The sequence below is a fragment of the Diorhabda carinulata genome, chromosome 9 (assembly GCF_026250575.1).
Source record: "Diorhabda carinulata isolate Delta chromosome 9, icDioCari1.1, whole genome shotgun sequence".
NCBI classification, from domain to species: domain Eukaryota; kingdom Metazoa; phylum Arthropoda; class Insecta; order Coleoptera; family Chrysomelidae; genus Diorhabda; species Diorhabda carinulata.
Genome location: NC_079468.1, coordinates 23,196,090 through 23,215,624, shown reverse-complemented (window position 1 = coordinate 23,215,624; position 19,535 = coordinate 23,196,090). Strand labels below are relative to the sequence as shown.

The 19,535-nt window shown below is 35.6% G+C and overlaps 1 protein-coding gene across 2 annotated transcripts in view; it reads right to left on the bottom strand.

Annotated features, from left to right (window-relative positions):
* The window catches only part of LOC130897753 (fibronectin type-III domain-containing protein 3A), a 116,530-nt gene that overhangs the window by 31,333 nt on the left and 65,662 nt on the right, over positions 1–19,535 (bottom strand). For both annotated transcript variants that reach the window (XM_057806636.1, XM_057806637.1), the window contains one exon: positions 9,757–9,941. In XM_057806636.1, the coding sequence (XP_057662619.1) occupies positions 9,757–9,941 (185 nt within the window). The remainder of the gene's footprint in view (positions 1–9,756; positions 9,942–19,535) is intronic.

The window sequence follows — 19,535 nt, the reverse complement described above, 5'->3', positions numbered from 1 at the left end:
TCGTCAATAAGAATAATTAGAGGGCGCTAAATCTGGCGAAATGAACTAACAACACTTTCGACCGTTTTTGCTCGATGGAGTATTATATGTACCCATCTTCTTCATGTCCAAATTTTTGAGTTAATATGCGACGTACTGGACTTTTTGGAATGCCTAGCTCGGGCACTTTCATGTAGATTTTCTTCAACATTTCTGGATTCGTCACCTCATCACCGCGGTGCTGGTACTGTCGATAACGAAGAAGCAGTCTCCCCGAGAGTAGAATCAAGATCACAAAAATGCCAAATAGGATAAACACGCACAATAATTATCGAAATCGGGGGATACCTTGGACGTATCCAGAACACAAAATTTCAAATCCTGAACGTGTTTTATTAGCACTATGTACCGCGAATAAAACTAATAATAAAAGTCATACGATCGTCGTCAGGATATTTGATATTTCAATAGAATCTAATCCTTCGACGAATATTTACGTAGTGCGTCACTGGACGCGAAGAATTTGACCGCCTCCTCACTTGACTCATGCTCTATATTCATTTAAATTCGACATTTGAACTCGAGTAACATATTATTAAAATGACTTGTTGTGGCTCTGCGTTTACGATTAGTACCAATAAATGATTGTCAATCGAGACAACAGAAGTGATAAAAATTCAAATTCCAGTTAATATACAGGGTAGATTAAAATGTCAAATTTTATTACAAACAGCCAAATAATCAATTTTCACTTCTTAGACCTTTTTACTAGCAATGGGACGTTGGTTTATGAATTTAATATGTCCACTGGCCAAAAATTAGACCAGATCAAAAAGGAAAATTAATTTACGGGCGATCTGAGGTCGGGAAGGAAAAGGGGGCGGGTTTTTAAAGTTAAAAATTTATTTATTTCGTAAAACTATAGGTCTTATGGAAAAAAGTCACATAGGAAAATAGGAAATAGGTATTCCGACGAACCAAAGTCTCAATAACTTAAAAAAAAATCGATATTTCGAGGGGAGAATTTTAGTTCGAAAATTAGGGTGCTTTTATCAAAAATAACGTGAAAAATAAATTTGAAACCAAATAAATGGGACGTAAAAATTCAATTTCACACAAAATTTCGTGGAAAAAATGTTTTTTGTGAAAAATAAAAATAAAATATCGAAAACTAGATTTTTTTAATTTTCCACATAAATTTTGAGGTTATATAAAAAAAGTGAGAATACAAAAGTTGTAGATCTTTTTATTACCTACAACTTTGCTATTTGACTTTTTTCCATAGGACCCATAGTTTTGTCGGAAATCGAGACAAACCGTTTTTTACCCTTAAAAACTAAACCTCTTTCCCTTCTCGACCTCAGATCGCCTGTAAATTATTTTTCCTTTCATTTTTATCATATTACCTTCCTTTCATAATAGGTTTCATCCTATTATCGTTCCAGGAGCCAAAATACCATTAAATAGTACTACTCGGCTATTTTGAGGCTTGGAAAATAAATTTCCGGCTTTTTCACCACATTCCAGCATTATTTTTTGTCCAAACACGAAACGATAATCATTTTTAAGACATCTTACTCGCCAGATTTGGTTTCTCGTGATTTTTTTCTATTCTCAAAACTCAAAAATTCGGAAACACTCGAATTCTTTTAGGAAATCAATCAGACGGTTTGATCGGTCGAAAAAATGATGGCTATCGTCCTTAAAAGGAGATCATTGCATAATAAGGTAAAGGGAAACATTGCCATTAATACGAGGAGGTATCCAAAAGTAACCGAAATAGCATTGCCATTGGTGGAGCTTTTGTAGTACTGATTTCTGCCGCTAGAGCAACTCGTCGCCAGTTCAGTGCCGCGCGGGCCGTTGACCTGCCACGTTGTGTTCGTCACTAGTGACCGTTTTTGCTAGTGCTGTTTCACTACTGCCGTGAAATACTGTTTTCTTTTCGGTAAAATCACTGCTGAAACTGTTTTGATGGTAAAAACTGCTTACAAAGATGATGCTATGAAGGAAACTCAAGTGTATCGATTTAAAAATGGCGACTGATGACAAACCACGCTCTGGACGTCCATCAAATGTCCGAATCGATGACACAGACAATTGATTAACTGTCTGAAATCAGTGGAATATATTGGAGCTCGGTTCATCAAACAGTTGACTGATTCTTCCACCATGAAACGCATCTGCACACGCAGCCATCACTGTTAGCCAGTTTTTGTTTAAAAATAACTGCCCCACGCAACTTACTCGCCTGACCTGGCTCCGTGGGGCGTGAAAGGACGGCGATTTGAAAACATCGAAGACATCAAGAAAAGAACGAGACAGGAGCTTGCACCAATCTCTAAAGATGAGTTATTTTTGGGTACTCCCTCGTAGAAGCGCGTTTGAAGTAAAAGAGTATGTTTGTCCAACAGGAGAATTCACTTTTTCACACTTCGGTGATCAACCATGGTTAAAACAATTTTTTCCTAACCTCAAAGTTCGAATTGCGGCGCATTAGCAAACGCCTATTTTGAGGACAAAGACTACATGTTTTCTTTGTTAACAAAATCGAGTTTATATCGAAGAATTGAGAATTTGTTAATTGATTAATTTTAAGAATAATATAAATACAAAATTCAATTAATTTTCTGAAATTTATTAGCGTTTTTAAACCCAAAAAGGACTCGTATATTAATAAACGCTACAACGTAATTAAATATTTCAATTCCCACAATTTTTATTAGAGAGAAGCAGACAGGTATACGCGTATATATCTATCTACATCCGGCTAAATGTGAAGGTAACCCATTCGAGATATCGAATTTGCAGTAACCTTTACAGCACAAAAAGAGAAAGTACATTTTTCTCTAGGCTATTGTTCTTTGTTGTAAGTAATTATAATAATAAGTATAGATAGAGACTGACTTTTCATATTCACCGCTCGACTGCACGTTGCGGATGGATAATTAGAAAGGAAAATTTTTGTTAGGGTAGCTAATTTTCACTATAAACTCACTCCCCTTCAATTTTGTTATAATTTATCGTTTGCATTGAAAACGAAATACTTCTCGTCGAAACTATCGCGCTGACAAAATCTCACTTTCCCCACCTTGAGTGAAATACCGAATCACAAACATTTGTAATAGGGTGTGAAGACGAAAAATCCATACAAACTGCATGTGATGGATTCACGCCTAGGCACGCGAGGTCCACGCTTAGAACGGCATGATTTGAGGGGACGCAAAATTCACGATTAAGTTTGAGATTGTTAAGGGCCGGATTGGTTTGTTCCAGTCCGACGATAGTTTAATACATAAAATTGTTAATAGTGTTTTGAGATTGCAATTTGACAAGTCCGGAACCAAGTAAATTCCACAAATTTTGAGAAAATTGCATCTTGGAACCTAACCAGTCGGATCGCTTTCCTAATATTTGTTTTCAAATGTTGGATTGAATCATAAAATACTGAATCTGGCGTTTTTTTCAATACTCTCTTTTCTGATTTCTCATGTGTAGTTGTTTCCCGACCTCCAGAATAGACTTAGTTCCAAATTTCACCAAAAACGCTTAATTGGGCTCAGTTGAGGCACATTAGTAACATTCTTAGACCTTTCAATAATTCTGATAAAGGTCCTTTGCATAATGAGCAATTGCCATATCTGACCAAAACACAAAATTTCCTTCAGGATGCTTTTTCTTTATGATCTGCATTAATCTAGATCTAACACACTCTTTTTCATATATTTCGGCAGTTACAGAATTTCCAGGACAAATATATATTGAAGAACGACCACGAGAAGATCGCTACCCATACAGGAAACCCCAGAGTTAACAAAGGGACAGTCCTGGGAAGCCTAGCTTCGGCGTACCTGGGATACCCAGCCTTGGCCTTTCATTGGCCACCCAGGCTTTGGCCAAGGTTGATTGACCCAGCCTTGGCCATACCAATGATTACTCAAGCTTGGGCCAAGCCTGGATATTCCAGCCTCGGCCATTCGTTGACAACCCAGGCTTGGACCAAGGTTGGACCAATCCTGGTTAACCCAGTCTTGGCCATTCATTTGGGGACTCAAGCTTCGGTTGTTCGGTCACATACGGCGTGGTTCGAGTATTTTCGTCCATCGGCAGCCATAATTTTTTTTATTATGGGTCAGTCTTGGTGACCATAACATTCTATCCGACGTTGCTTCGAGGCACCGACCTTGCAATAATTCAAGTCATATTTAAATCCACTCCTGGGAGCTGTAAGACCTTGAAGTTGGTGGAGTGACTCAGTAACTTCCTCTCTTCTCGTGCCGTCTTGACGGACTGGTGGAGAGGAGTGAAGCTAAGAAACAGCTCAAAAAAATCCAAAGGAGTAAGTGTTGGACGCCGATGAAATGACAATTTGTTGTCCTCCCGGCGTACGACACTCCCAAGGATTAAGGAGGGTGGTTTAGTGGGTGAGAGTCCCACACAAACTCACAGCATTTGCACCCGCCCGTTGTGAGGAAGGCATTAGCTTTCACCCCACCTCTGAGCCAAAAAAAAGTCATATTTAAATGCTCATAAAGGATCCTTACGATTTTTTCTTTTATCTTTAGACTCCTGAACAACTTCTTCCAATCGTTTAATGTTTTTTGGACTAGTCCCAGAGCTTCCCGCACGTAATCTTCTGATGATTATCGTCTCTCCAGAGAAACTACTTAAACCAATTTTCAATTGTTGAAAACGATGACCACGAGTCACCATAAACCGCCTCCATATTCTGTCTTCTTTCGTCGACATGTCGCTAAACTCAATTTGAAACATTTTTCAAAAGAATTTGACTGATTAGTCGTTCGAGTTCTACTATGATAGAATCGATCGAAATAGCACGTTGAAACTTTGGATATTGAGCTTATTGAGACTTGTCACTGAGCTGGGCACGAAGATTTTTGCTATTTGCCATATCGGTTCAAGAACTTATTGACCGCCCTAACGGAACACAAACATTTCAACACGACAAGCCAAAATTTTAAAGTTCAATTCATAGTTTGTGATAAGCAAGTGTCGCCCTTCTGGAATTATCATTAATTCATTCACTTTTATCTTAGAAATTATAAAAGGGACAATTTACATTCAGAAAGTGGGTACAGTTCATTTCAAAATAGTTAAGCACGTTCAAAATTTTCTCTTCCTACTACTTATAATCCTGAATTTGTACGAATTTTGAGGATCCGAGCAACTAATTAGTTGACGCGTGCTGTATCTCAGTCTATTTTCGATTTTGTGTCTGTTTAGATCGGTGTAAAGTAATACCAGTATGAGCTAGTTAATTCCGGATAGGATGGTTTTAATGAAAGTCGATACATATTCATTTCCTACAATGTAACTAACGTTTCCTAGTAATTTTCCAATAATTATAACTTTCTCTTCGACGTCTCCTCTTAGTCGGAAGAAATTGCACAAAACGAACCGGTTAAGGGGGAGGGAGGGGGGGGGGAAGAGAGGTTAATTGTAGTTTATTAAACAACTCTTTTAATTGTAATCTTCCTTCGACAACAACTTATTCTATATACACGGTGGTTCACGTTTAACGGAAGGAAATCTAACGGTAAAACGATATTCAAATCGTTCCCGGTGCCCGATCGACGAGGCTGATTCGCTGGGACTAGGATCAGTATCTGAACTTCAACAAATAACAGACTTGATCTGATAATTTGATCGATTTAGTATTGAGTCCAAGAAACACACGAGGAGTGTAAAAAATGACCAACTGATGTAGTATGAGGTATCAGAGGTTACATCACTGGAAGTAGCAAAGAATAATGTAACCTCAAAATTTAATGTCATAAAATAAATGCTCAATAGTGACGTCAATAATGTAACCTCACAGTCGTAGATAAAATTTATCGAACTAATAAGGATTTTTCGGAAATTATCCGTCGAGTTAACTCGATCATCATCGGAAACTAACCTGGTGAAGGTTTCTTGGAATTTTAAACTTATTTATCCTTCTTAAATGGCTGTCTAGTATTATTTCTCTTGAACACAGTCATTGATAGGTTATTGAGGTTTGCGGTTTTCATATCGTCGATAGTTGGATAATTATTAAACATCTAGAATCTATCACACAACTTAATGAATATTACGTTTAAAAAAATCTGTTTCAGGGTTAGGATACGCAACCACCTGAACTCCATAGAGAAAAAATGGTGGAATATGTAGAATTTCATTTAAAATTAACCCAAATTGTAGTAATACTTCACCTATAATGAATAAGATCGATGACGATGACGAATTTTTTTCTCCAAGTTTTCTATAATGACTAAAATAATTAATTTTTGTCTAGTCTCGTCGGTCTAAAACTAAAACCTTCCCTGTATATATATAGTTCACAAGTGTTGTCAACTGTTGAAGCCATTGACCACATAGGTCTTCAGATAGTGCCCCACTTGACGTTACCAAAGGCCGATGTCCTTTGAGAAGCCGATCATGTCGTTAGGCTGGTTGTTGGGCTTCCTCAGGTGTTTAAACCGCGCCGTTGCGAGTACAGGGCATTCGTAGATAACGTGGTCTGCAGTTTCATCCTCCTCCATGCACCAAGGATCATCCGTGATGCCCATGGTGTGAAGGTGGAATCTTAGAGTGTCCGGTTACTAGTCTGATTTCGCGCCTATTTAGCTGGAGCAGTTGTATGGTGAGATACCAACGTGGTCCATGGATATGGGCCTTCGCTTGCTTTATGCCAGGCGTCTCCATCCATCTTTGCCGAGCCCGCCTTGTGAAAAATTTCAAATACCTCGGCACAAGATGGAAGATTGGCACAAGATATTAGCGAGAGAACTGGAGCAACTGGAAGATTATTCAATGAAATTTATATAGTTTTCAGCTAAAAAAGAAATACCACAACAGGAATACATAAGAAGTCAGAAAGGAGTGTCCTATTTCCACTTAACATCTTTTAAATATCCTGAAAAACGATTATTTGTCTATTGACAAATATTTTTAATTGGGTGTGTCTTCAAAATATTCTCCATTAGGATCCGTACATATTTGGATGTTTTTGAACCAATTGTCAAAATATTTATTCCCAATCCGATTGATTATCTCCAAAACAAGTGATTTGAACGCATCAACTGCTTTTTAAGGTTAGAAAAACGTTGACCTTGCAATTTATTTTTCATCTCGCGATTTAATTCGTTCGGGAATAATTTTATTTCAATTATCCGTTGACAACTCAAATGTCACTCGTATTACAACACGTTCTGACGTTTATTATTGCAAATGTCAAATTTCATAATGTCAATGTCAGATTTGACAAATTCACATCAATGTTGCCGTATTTCAAATATCCAAATCGATCGTGTAATTTTTATTTTTTTTGTATCACGATTACTATAGGGTGAACGCAAACTTTTGATTGGTAATGTACGTCAAATGACGCGGATAAGATAAACTGATTGACGTGTTTTCAATTTTTTTTATTTCAAACATTAACGTCGTGCGTTTTATGAATATTAAATATATATGGATTAGTTTATCGTAACCCCATATAACACGTTTGCTTTTTTAAATTGTTGATAAAACAAAAAATAAAAATTAACGATGCGACCTTGGAATTGTTGAATCTGCAGAAAAATATCCAAATTCGTTTAATCCATTAACGAAGTTCGGATTCAGGTGTTTTTTTTTGTACAGAAATAATCCGCAGACATTTCAAGTATGAAGGTCACAACAGGTGTCCTTTGATCAGGTGATTGCTTTCACACAATTTTTTCGTGGTGTTGTTGTGTTTATACATATTATATTTAATTTAATAATGTAATTTGAATTATTCAAACGTTTTTTCATTGTTTTTGAATGTCTAAACAATTCAATCCTCTTCATTTTGAGTTATAACCAGCAATTAAACACCTAAACCAACTTTATTTTTGTCATTATCAATCTATAAAAGGCGACGAAACTAATTCAGTTCATACAGCAAACTTTTCAAATAAAACAAAGTGCGTAGAAGATAAAAAAAAAACTCTAGTTTTCATCTAGTCGAAAGCCCATCAAATTTCCATGACTTTGATACATAAATGAGGCTGGATTTGATCGAGGAGTTATAGGAAATGTTGATTCTGAGAAGTTCTTAGTTGCAAAGTCTAACGGGTCCAATGTACAGTACTTTAGAAAGCACCTGTTCATGTAAGAGGGTTGCTACCAATCGCGGAAGACAACAAATCGAGCTTTCACACATCAGTTTAATCGAAAACGTTTTTCGAACAGTCAAAACACCGAATTGCCGTACAATCCTCAACGATTTCTACTTGTTACCGCAGATCAAAAAAAAAATTGCGAGATCAACTTGGAGAAGAAATAAAGGAAAAAGATGAATTTACCTTCTATATAGATGTTCGATGAAGTACTGGAAAAGCTTCATAATAAACCTAGAACCTGAGTGGTTATTAAAGGACGCGGAGTCAGGAAGTAGTCAGACAGATAAGGATGGAAGGTACTGCGAAGAATAAGCATCAAAGAAAAGCTAATACAGTTAAAAATAGAAAAGAAAGAAATATACTTAGAGGAATATAAAAAGGAATGAGCATTGAAGAAGAGGTGATAAATGGGAAAAAGTTTATAATGAGCACAAAGAAACATGATTCTTGTATAAATGTATGAAGATATTGTCAATGGTGTCCCCCTTGCGGCGATACTGGGTAACCCGGTGTTTATAGCTAATATGTCGATTCTAATCCTTTTAGAGAGTCCAGAATATGGGGAATCTGTAGCTGCCAGAGATCTTCGTGTTCTATTTTGGGGTCTAGTGCTGTGGAGGTTCACATTTCGAGGATAGACGTTTCGTCTTCTGTACCACAAAACCTCCACGCCCTTCTGTTGATATTCGTAGATTTTTCCTACATTCAGCAGATCTTCTAATGGTTATATTGCAACTAAATTGGAATTTCTGGAACCTTTGGTAATAGTTATACTGACACATTATCACTACACCTCCACTCACTATTACACTGTCTGACGTGCGTTTTGATAACCAAGTTATCGTCTTCTTTGTCTTGTCTCTGAAGACGATAACTTGGTTATCGACACGTGCGTCCAATAGTGTCATCATGAGGGTTGTTGTAGTATCAACTGTGTTTCAGTTTTAGGGAGAAGACAGTTGAATAGTTGCGACAAGGTTAGATGCCAAGAATAAGTAAGGCAAACACCTAGGAAAAGCCATGAAAGGAATGGTATGAGAAGAGGAAAGAATGAAGATACATTATGTGGAAAAAAGGAAAGCAAAGAATTATGGAAGCTTGTTTAAGTGATCTAGAAGTGCTTATAGAGAGAGAAAGAGCTTCTTCTTCTACTGCCGGGCACATACAGTGCGTTGGAGATTATCTTATGGTCAGACATCTATTTATAAGTGTTTTATATTACGTAGCCGTGATATTTGTTTTCGACCTACGCTTCTCTTTCCTTCGGTCTTTCCTTGTATGATCAATTGGGGTATTGTATATATCTTTCTCCTCTAAAAACGTGACCCAAGTATCCAACCTTTCGCACCTTGATCAAGTTTAACAACTCCCTCTTAGTCACCGCTCTTCTTAGTACATCCTAGTTCCTCTGAGAAAGAGCACCAATTAGGAGCGATTAGATTAAGTATGGTAAACCGTAGCTCTTACTCTCTCTCTCTCTCTCTCTCTCTCTCTCTCTCTCTCTCTCTCTACCCCCCCCCTACTTACACTCTATCTTTAATTGCAACTCTATGAACAAACCTCATAAGGAATTGGACGATGTCATTATCTTGTGGATCAAAAAGTTGAATTTAAAATACGCGGTACTTACGTAATGTTGTGGATTGTGTGATGGCATCGGTAAGATATTTGGTGGATGTTGCGGTGATAATATGACGTGTCGTAAAGTACCACTTTCGTCAACTATTTGTTGCACCATATGACCCGGGGGAACTTGAACAGGCATCGCTATCGGAGGTGAAGAATTCGTTGATACCAATGGAACTGTCACCGGACCTACAACCAAAGAAATTAATTAAAAATAAATATCAAATGTCGAATTTTCGTTTGGTGCTGATTTGGCCTTGAGAAACTGATTTTACTACGCGTTTTTTTTTCTATTTTTTGACGCAACTGCCTTAGTAAACATTCACGGTTGTATTGATCCGAGTCAATCAATACGGGTACTTGTAAACGACTGGAATCACTTCTTCTTTTTTATCTCATAATAAATCAACGACTGCTATTTCTTCGATATCTCTCTTGGTTCTAAATTGTCACTTCACCTCTTTCGTAGTCGATCTCTACTCCATTTTTTATTTTTATCAATCTATCTTCGACTTATATATTATTTATTTTGCCTGCAGTGTTTCTGGGTGGACTGAGTAGCCTTGTGGCACCGTTGCCGGTACCAAGTCCGGGAAAAAGAAGAGGGTTCAAGGGCCAGATTAGCAGCCTTCCTCCAGAAAACATAACTAGCTCAAAGTACCGATAGAGATACCTGGATTGTTAATTATTAAAAAAAAAAGATCGAAACAGTATATTTCTACATTTAATTTTCGATGAAACCTTCAATTGATTTCTAAATATTTTTCTTATTTCATAAAAGGTACTAAACGAAAGAAAATTCTTTTAGAAAAAATATTCAAATGATGGTTAATTATCAAAAGTAATTGTCCGGTACTTTCTTTTGATTTATCAAAATGTGATAAAGTTGAGTTAACCGAGAATTGTCAATTGTCAACTGTCAATTGTCTCGTTATGTCATGGAGGGTGTCGCAACTACGTTCTCCAATAAAATATTTATTTTAGACGAAAATATTAATCGTCATCAATTCTATGAAGCGAATCTCGTAGTAACGTTTGGTTGCGATAATTATCGATATCTCGAAAATAATGCGAGATATCTAACAAATTATTGCGCAAGTCGAATATGAAAAATAATCACCTATATATAAAGTATCCGAAAATTTTTCAATAATGAATCATTTCAACTAAACTACACTACACTACACCAATAGTTGCGACTTGCGGACACTGCATCGAAACTGTTGGATCTTAACCTTGGGTATTTTCAAATGTTGTTAGAGGAATGTCTGATTTAGTAATAAATAATGCGGCAAAACCAGATGCACCGGTCACCTGACCTCCTATCACACAACGGCAACGCCCACGTTTCAATCTTTTATAATCTTTTTTTTTTTGTTCTTCTGATATTAACTGCGACCAACTGCAGCGCTGCATACGGATCATTAAGACAGAACTTAACTTATGCGATTCAAACAGATCATATAAATGCAGCTTTACGCGTTGACAATGTTGAAATGTATGGAATAATACACTGAAAAAACATATTTTCTCATGTAATGTTTAGAATATATTATAAAATGTTGAAGACCGTTTGATTTTCGATGTTTTCGATTATTTCGCATTTAAATTTATTAAAATCATCATCATAAAATTTGATAATCGTCACATTGTCACAATGAATTCGTATCATTTTCTCTCGTGTTTATTCTAATCTTCAGTACCTCGTATCTTCAAAGATGTTTACAGAAAGATATTGAGACATTTGTCAGGACAACCCAATCTAACAAACCTTGAATCTTCTGGAAATTCCGTAGACGAAGCAATAATGGTGTCAACTCGTTCAACCAGGTAATCTGAAACGACACATTTGCGTACATCATTACGGCCATCTTTAAACATTCGACACCATCCCTCATGAAGTTTTCCCCATATACACGACTCATTTTCCTATAGATTCCTTCAGAACTAAGGCCTTCAGCTTATTGAAAACGAATCACACTTGGCGGGAGCATCAATAATGTCGGACACGTTTACGTAGCTATAGCACAACGCCGACTGACGCCTGAATGTCAACAATGCCCCCTTATTACTGAATAAGATTTATTCTGCACTTGTAGAACAGTAAATCGAAACAATAATTTTTAAATATATTTATTATAGACATAAACGTCTAAACCGGCTAGAAAATAGAACGTAAAAGTTTAAGTTTGGAGATGAAGATGAAAAATGTAAGATCTTCAATACGTGGCCAAGATCTAAAACATTCGATTTCTGCTGGATCTACAATGTCTGTGAGTCAGACTAGAAGGGATTCTAAAGTCGGAGAATCCACTTCTATAGAAATTTTTGTATGAAATTTTTATCATACAAAATGCAAATAGAAACAAAATATTATAAAAGTGAAAAATACGTTTTGGATTTCACAAAATATTGCCTAGGCACTGATGAATGACGTAGTGGACTTAGTTAGTTGTACGCTGGGTTCTATATTCTATATTCTAATAGAAAGAATCGATATTGTAGTATGGAGAAATTACCTAAGAACTATAAAAAACATGAGACACCAAAGAAGCCATCTTAATGTTGTTCGTTCTGTATTCATTTACATATCGAAAGGTACGTTTTGAGTGTTCCATGGAAGTGACAGTTTCGTACTGCAAAACACTTTCGGAACGTTCTGGAGTAGACAACTTCAATGTTGACAGTTGACAGTTTCATTTCGATGATTTTGCATAACCTTAAATTTTTAATTTATTCGATTAATCCGAAGTTTTGTCTAAATTAATGGATAATAATGAATGATGATGGAAAAGAAAACATCCCCGAAGAAAGCAATGCGGCCGTTCTTGATTCGTTGCCGGATAAATCTCGTGCAAGGTACGTAAAACAGTACGAGCTCAAGTAGAAGATTTTATTATTATTTTTCAAACGATCACCAAAATGTGGTAAAACTCAAATTATATGTCTTCTAAGCACTATATCAATCTATAACTTGATATATTAGTAAATGGACGACAATCCTTCAATCCGATTTCCGATAGTACCTTGTACAAACATATTTAGTGGCATCCTTAGAATTTTATAAAAGTATCTGCTACATATACCAGATAGGAACGAATACAATAAAATGAGTTTTCTCAATCCCTTGTTGCAAAATGCGGCACGGACCAGAAGGTCATTGTAGAGATATTCTAGAAAGGACAACGCCATCGTCAAGGACGCCACAGCGGCACCGGGTGACCGGTCGTACTAAGTACGTCATCATCGTGCTCAGGGAGCTTACATCGTATAATATGAATTGTTTTTTTAACGATACTTTACAGGTTAAAACTGAAATTGACCGAGACGTAAAAGTGGAAAATACATCGTTCCCTTTTTTTTCTAATAATTTAATATTTAAGCAAGATGGACACAACTTATCATTTGGAGTAAAAATTAATGATAACGATGCCTTTTAAACGCCAGTGGGAAGAGTGATGGGTCTAAACAACTGTCCTAAAACAAAATATATGGTATTTAGTAGCTTGCCGTATTATAACAGCTACAAGTAAACAGACAAACGATTCAAAGAGTGTCCAGTTACAAATATATTTGTTACCGCATTACTCAACAACTAAAATGTAGAATTGGATGATTAAATGCTACATATGGTCAATTATCTTATATAATGTCGAGGCATGGACTTAAAAACTATCCACCATTAATCACTTAGAGGATTTTGCTCAAGATACAGTGGACAGCAATGCAAACAAACGATGCAGTCCCTAATAGATCATATTAAATGCACGAAAATAGCTTATTTGGGACACATAATGCGTGGCAGCAGGTTCGGTATCCTCCAGTCGATTAGAGGGATTGGAAGGAAACAAACCTTTTGGTTGAACAATTAGAGAATGAACTGGGATAAGAGAAGCAGGACAATTAATTAGACTAGTTCAAGATTCAACGTGAAGGGGACTTGATACGGCACCCTAAGAAGAAGAAAAAATAGAAATATCGTTACATTTAAAGCACTTGCACAATTCCCCATCGGTTTTTACACCAAATCTATCTCCTAATCTGAATTTTATCGCTAGAAAAGTAGATTCGAATCTGTTTAGTTCACAGTAATCTGCGACAGGAAAAGTTTCAACTATTGCTCTATATATATATATATCTAATGGTGGAAGGGTAATTTTATCACAAGCAACCAATGAGTTCTAGACTCGATTTTTCTATCCAGGCTCAATCCAAATCCAGTATTTTTTACCCAATGCTCTTGTTTATTGACCAAAAGACTTATTTAAACGGGAGACTTAGTGTAACCATTTTCTTAATCGAATTAGTTAAGGGCTCAATACTTTACAATGCAAAAAATGCACAATCATTCTATTCTATTGAATTTTATGGTTTTTACAAGCTTTTTTCTACAAATTTTTTGACAATAAAACATTTCTTTCACTATATTTGTTCTTCGTTGACAATTGATATTTTGTTTCCAAACGAAACACGACAAATATACAAGACTTCGTTTTTATTAGATATTAAAGAACGTTGATTGATGTTAACTAAACGTTGAAAGAATTTTTACTGGTTCCATTGATTATATTTCTCGTAACAGCGAGAGGGGGGAGGTACAAACGCCCTTCAGCATTATTTACAATATCCCCCATATAATACGGGGTGTTACGGGACTTTATCAACAAACGGCGAACGGTTTCTTTGGTAGGATGTTCGTCGAAGATTTTGTTCACGGTTACGTGGCGCCCCAAGTGAAGATTTGGATTCGATCATGGTTCCGAGCAACAAGTAAGAAAGCAACACACGACCGGGACCCATCAGGACGTCGAGGACAAATGAAAATATTGAACTCGTCGCGACAAGTTTGCGGGATAATCCGCAATCTACTAAATCGTAAAACAAACACCAAATTGATGAACGTAACTTTACATATTTTATCGAGTGAACAAATCAGATGTTAAACAAGACCGGAGCTGTTTATATTAATTACTTTTGTAAACCAGACTGTACAACACTATATATCTTCATAATATTATCAACAGAACGCTTCTAATGAATAATATCGTTTAATATTAGGAATGTTTAGCAAACCGAATGCTTTATTTGGCAAAGTCGCCACATATAGCCTAGACTGAGACAGTGAATAAAAATTCTACCTTGACCATGACAATTACACACACACACACACACATACAGAAGAAGTCAACGACACTGAAATCGCTTATACAAAAGTCGGTATTTCATATTTGGTCAGAAGCCGTACGCTAAGCAACTACAACAAAGTAGGAGTAATTTTATACAAGGCACATCAAATTGAATAAACTGCCACCACAACACCAACACTTATTACTTTATTGCATGTTTCGATAGCTAAATTATCTTCTTCAGAAACCGAACTACTTCAATGACAGCTCTCGGAATATTTTTTTTATATGGGAAAGTTTGTTGGAGTCGATCCTAGTATAGGATTTGCTCTTTTGTAGGGTTGGTGATGTGATGTGCTGTCTAGGCTAGAACAAGAGAGAAAAATAAAGACGACCAAGTGACTCAAAGAGAGCTCCAGCTTAAATAAAAACGGTTCCTCTCAGTTTGGGGATATATTTTGTAATTTTTTTCTTTATTTTCCTTTTGGCTGGTGAACCGGTTCACCAGGTTACAAGAAAAACGCAGAAAACCAGCATAAAATACGACATATTCCATACAGTTATTAAAAATTTCAATGTGGACCCCCAAAAAAGCTTTTGAAGATAAATCTGATGATTTGGACGGATAAGTTAATAAATATTTATCTTTATTTACCTACTCCACGTTCACAATTAGTTAAGGGCTCAATATTTTACAATACAAAATAGTGCACAATCATTTGCCAATTGAAATTGCGCAATAATTTGAGGGTATATTTACTGGAAACTGCCTTCTACTATGTAAACGACTTCTTTTTCTACGCGGGTAATTGGAGGCGGGCGGGTACAGCTGCGGCTGCATTATTCCCTATCGTCGGCCATTTGGCTGGTGAATTAGTTCACCAGGTTGCAGGAAAACCGCAGAAAACCAGCATAAAAGCAACGTTTGTAAGAAAACTTTTCCGTCGACCACTATAAAATACGACACATTCCGTACAGTCTCCAAAAAAGCTTTTGGAGATAAATCTGATGATTTGGAACGATACCACCATCTTAAGGTGGAATAAATTTAACGGAAAACTAATAAATACTTTCAAATATCCATTTCCCGTTAATACAAGAAGAGTTTATGATGACGCCCGGTCGAAACGTTCATTTTTTTCGAGGGATATCAAGTCCGCACAGAATATGACATATTTCGAAGCATCTCTCTTTGATAGTTGAAGAAAAAAGTTAGTTAAAGCAGTTAAAGAATTAATAAATCAAAAATCGGTTATTTGAAGACTTAGATAGTGTCATTATCCCAAATTTTTCTTTGTGGTGGAATACCAAAACACCTGCGTAAAGGAGACAGCAGGAAGATGGGTTAGAAATAACTTTCAAACAAAATATTCATCAGCTTAAGAAGCTGTTGTACCAGGTTTCTACAATATAAGCTTCAGAATGGAATAAATGTTTCCAAAGTTGGTATACCAAAATGTTTGGCCCTTAAGGGTGAATATTTATTTCGAACTTGTTTTTTACTGTTTATTTTTCAAAAACAAAAATAATGAACGACTATGTCTCGTAGTCTTCAAAAACTCCTCCACAAGATCAAGTTATTGTACACTTCAGATTGTGATCTTTAAGTATAATAGTTCAAGTATTCTTTGAGGTGATATTGTACTTGATTTCGACATGAGTATTCTTTATAAGGGTTTTAAATAGTGACGAAACACTTGAAATATTATTTGATGGAGAAGAAAATTACCTTCAAGTCGTTGAAGTTGAAGATGAATCAATAAAAAGTAGATCTTCTAGAAAGATAAAAAAGTATTCGATTTATCTGAAAATAGCTTTGGAAACTCTATATTTTATTTAAGAAAAAATAAATAAATAAACCAACAGTCGTAGTCTGTTCATTATCAATTTTGTTATTAGTGACTATTAGTTCATAGTGATTGATGCATTTTACGAATTTAGTTTTGTTAGTCATCGATTTGAATTTACGACAGATTTCAACAAGTATATTTTTATCTCTACTAACACCTGGCGAACGTTTTGATCTGGAAATTTATAAACAGCAGATTTTTTCCACATTAAAAACAAAACGCGCGCACTTCCTCGTTCTGTTTCATAAATTTGGTATGAAAATGAAATATAATGTCCTTACTAGCCAGATTAGTATCCTAATTTGAAGTGTATTCCAAAAGAAAAAGGAGGAACATAGATAAAATCAAGACGATGTCGATAAGCACAAAAATAAAGACACTCGACATCAAAATAGAGAAATTTTTGTCTTACTTTAATGCCTCTTGTCTACCAGATTTATAGTGTTTGAGGCAGATTGTACATTGACCACTCCTAATGGGAATCAACGTCATAGTTAAGTGATTTCAAGAGTCCCTTGGACGCTTAAAGTTCCATTACTTGATTTTATTTTATATCGATGTGATTTTAAACAACCGTAACTATTTTTATAATTAATTATACCTATTGTATACGATAAGATTTAGTATTTAAGGCGGCTTGTACATGGATACTGGGTTCTTTATAGTTCGATATTCGTCGAGTACGCTAGTCGAGTTATTGTAACCGAGTTTAATTATTTTTTTATCGATAAATTCAGTTATTTAACTCAGGCAAGTATTAAAAACAAGAAGACAAGAAAACAGAACAGTGAGAGCCAGAAAACCACAAAAAAAACTTCATAAACAAATTAACTAAGTATTAAGTATATTTATTAAGAAATTGTCCTTTGGTATACTTAATATTCTGTCTATTCCATTTAAAACAGTCTGGGGTGAGGTAATTAGAGAAGTTCACTGTATTTAGTCCAGCGCAAGGCGTAATACACGGTAGGTTAGGTGCCGAGGAAATAGGATTTTTCGAATTGAAATATGAAAATCAAATGTAATTGTAGTAATTTATTATTAATGAATATAAGATTCGAAAAATAAAAGATTAAAAATTTTAGGTAATTATCAAAAACAAATGGCGAGATTTTTATTAACCCTGCTCACTAAGTACGCAAGCGATTCAACAATGTCGTTGACTTAAAAAAAGTCGTTCCTCGAGAACACCTGTTGAACCGACATTTTAATTTATTCAGTCAACCATTGGTACGATTAGTGAAATGTCCGTACCATAAAATTTTTATTGTTAATAATCAACAAGCAGAAATCTGTTGGACAATCACTTTTTTTTCCAGCGGGAATTGAAAAACGTTTTTAAATCATAACCATCGTTATCTGTATACGAGGATTATCTGAAACCTAACCTAACAAGCAAGGTCCTGTTTTGATGGAAAAGCATCATAACTTTTCGGGAATAAGAAAGATTTCTTCTCTTCTCTTTAAAGTACAAGTACCATGAGATGATATTGAAAAAGAAGTAGCTTTTATCTCTAAGAAGGGTTTGAGTAAGAAAGCCCCCAGCTCCCTAGTTAACTCTTGCTTTTAAGCCAATAATGAGCTTAAGAAATGCAGCGCTGCTTCAACAAAAGACTCCAGATTACTTTCTACAATAATCATAAAATGGTTTAGCTTTTACAAATCCTCTTGATTCGAACAAAGTCTTTGAATCTTCAGCTTCCACTGTGTATGATGTAGAAATCGCTTCTACACTTTCTGGTGTACTCAACGTCTCTAAAACTATGATGTACATGGCTATAGATCATCTGGTATACTGAACACGTACAAAAACTGTCTACCGATAAAATTATCGAATTATGACTGTTTAATGTAAAAAATAGGAACGTATCGATTACTTTCTGTACTAAACTGAAATATTTCTATTCTTAAGTCGCACACCCCTGCGGGTTAATTATAGAAGCGACCTTGTCGAACACCCCCTAGACGTCTGCTGCGAAATTACCCTCTGATTTGAATAAATAGTTTCACATTTTCTTTGTCTTTACGTTCGACACTTTGTTATCGATTAGAATGTAATATACACGAAGAAAAAACTTCGAATGGAAAAAAATTGCATTTTCTCTTAGATAAAGTACAAAGTGTCTCAAAAGAAAGTCCATTTTTGTATTGCTGTTGCCTTAAACGTGCGCGCACCCTTACTTTTATCTTATCTTTCAAAAATTATTGAAAAAAATTAATGTTAAAACAGAAGAGACCTAAAATAATTTTTTTACAGCGTGAACGGGATTTGAACCCACGACCGGCGAATCTGGGGATCGACGCCTTAGCCCGCTCGGCTAACGAACGCAATTAAAGTGGTGGGATATACTAACATAAAATATCATAGAATGCTCCACACGATTTTATAATATTGACATTAATTTTTTTAATAGTGAATCTATTCTTAGGCCAAGAATTATTTTTTGATTATGGATAAAAGCGTGTTTTTCGGTGTTTTTAACTAGTTTCTAGCACCCATTGTATAATGAAAATATTCAATTCATTGTCCAAATATCATTAGTATTATAATTTGTTTAAATAAATTATCAGTAAAATAGAAGATTACATATCACCAATAATTGCTGAAATGAAAAATTTCTTATCTGCTCATATAATTAATGAATTGGTTTAATGCTGTGGGATACAAGCATCAGCATGTTATCGAATTTGGTATCAATTACATAAAAATATTTTCAGTCCGTTATTTTTATACATAGTGAGCAATTAAGAACGGCCAAATCGCAGCAACGGTTAATGTTACTGGGTAAAAAAAAATCGCACCTAGA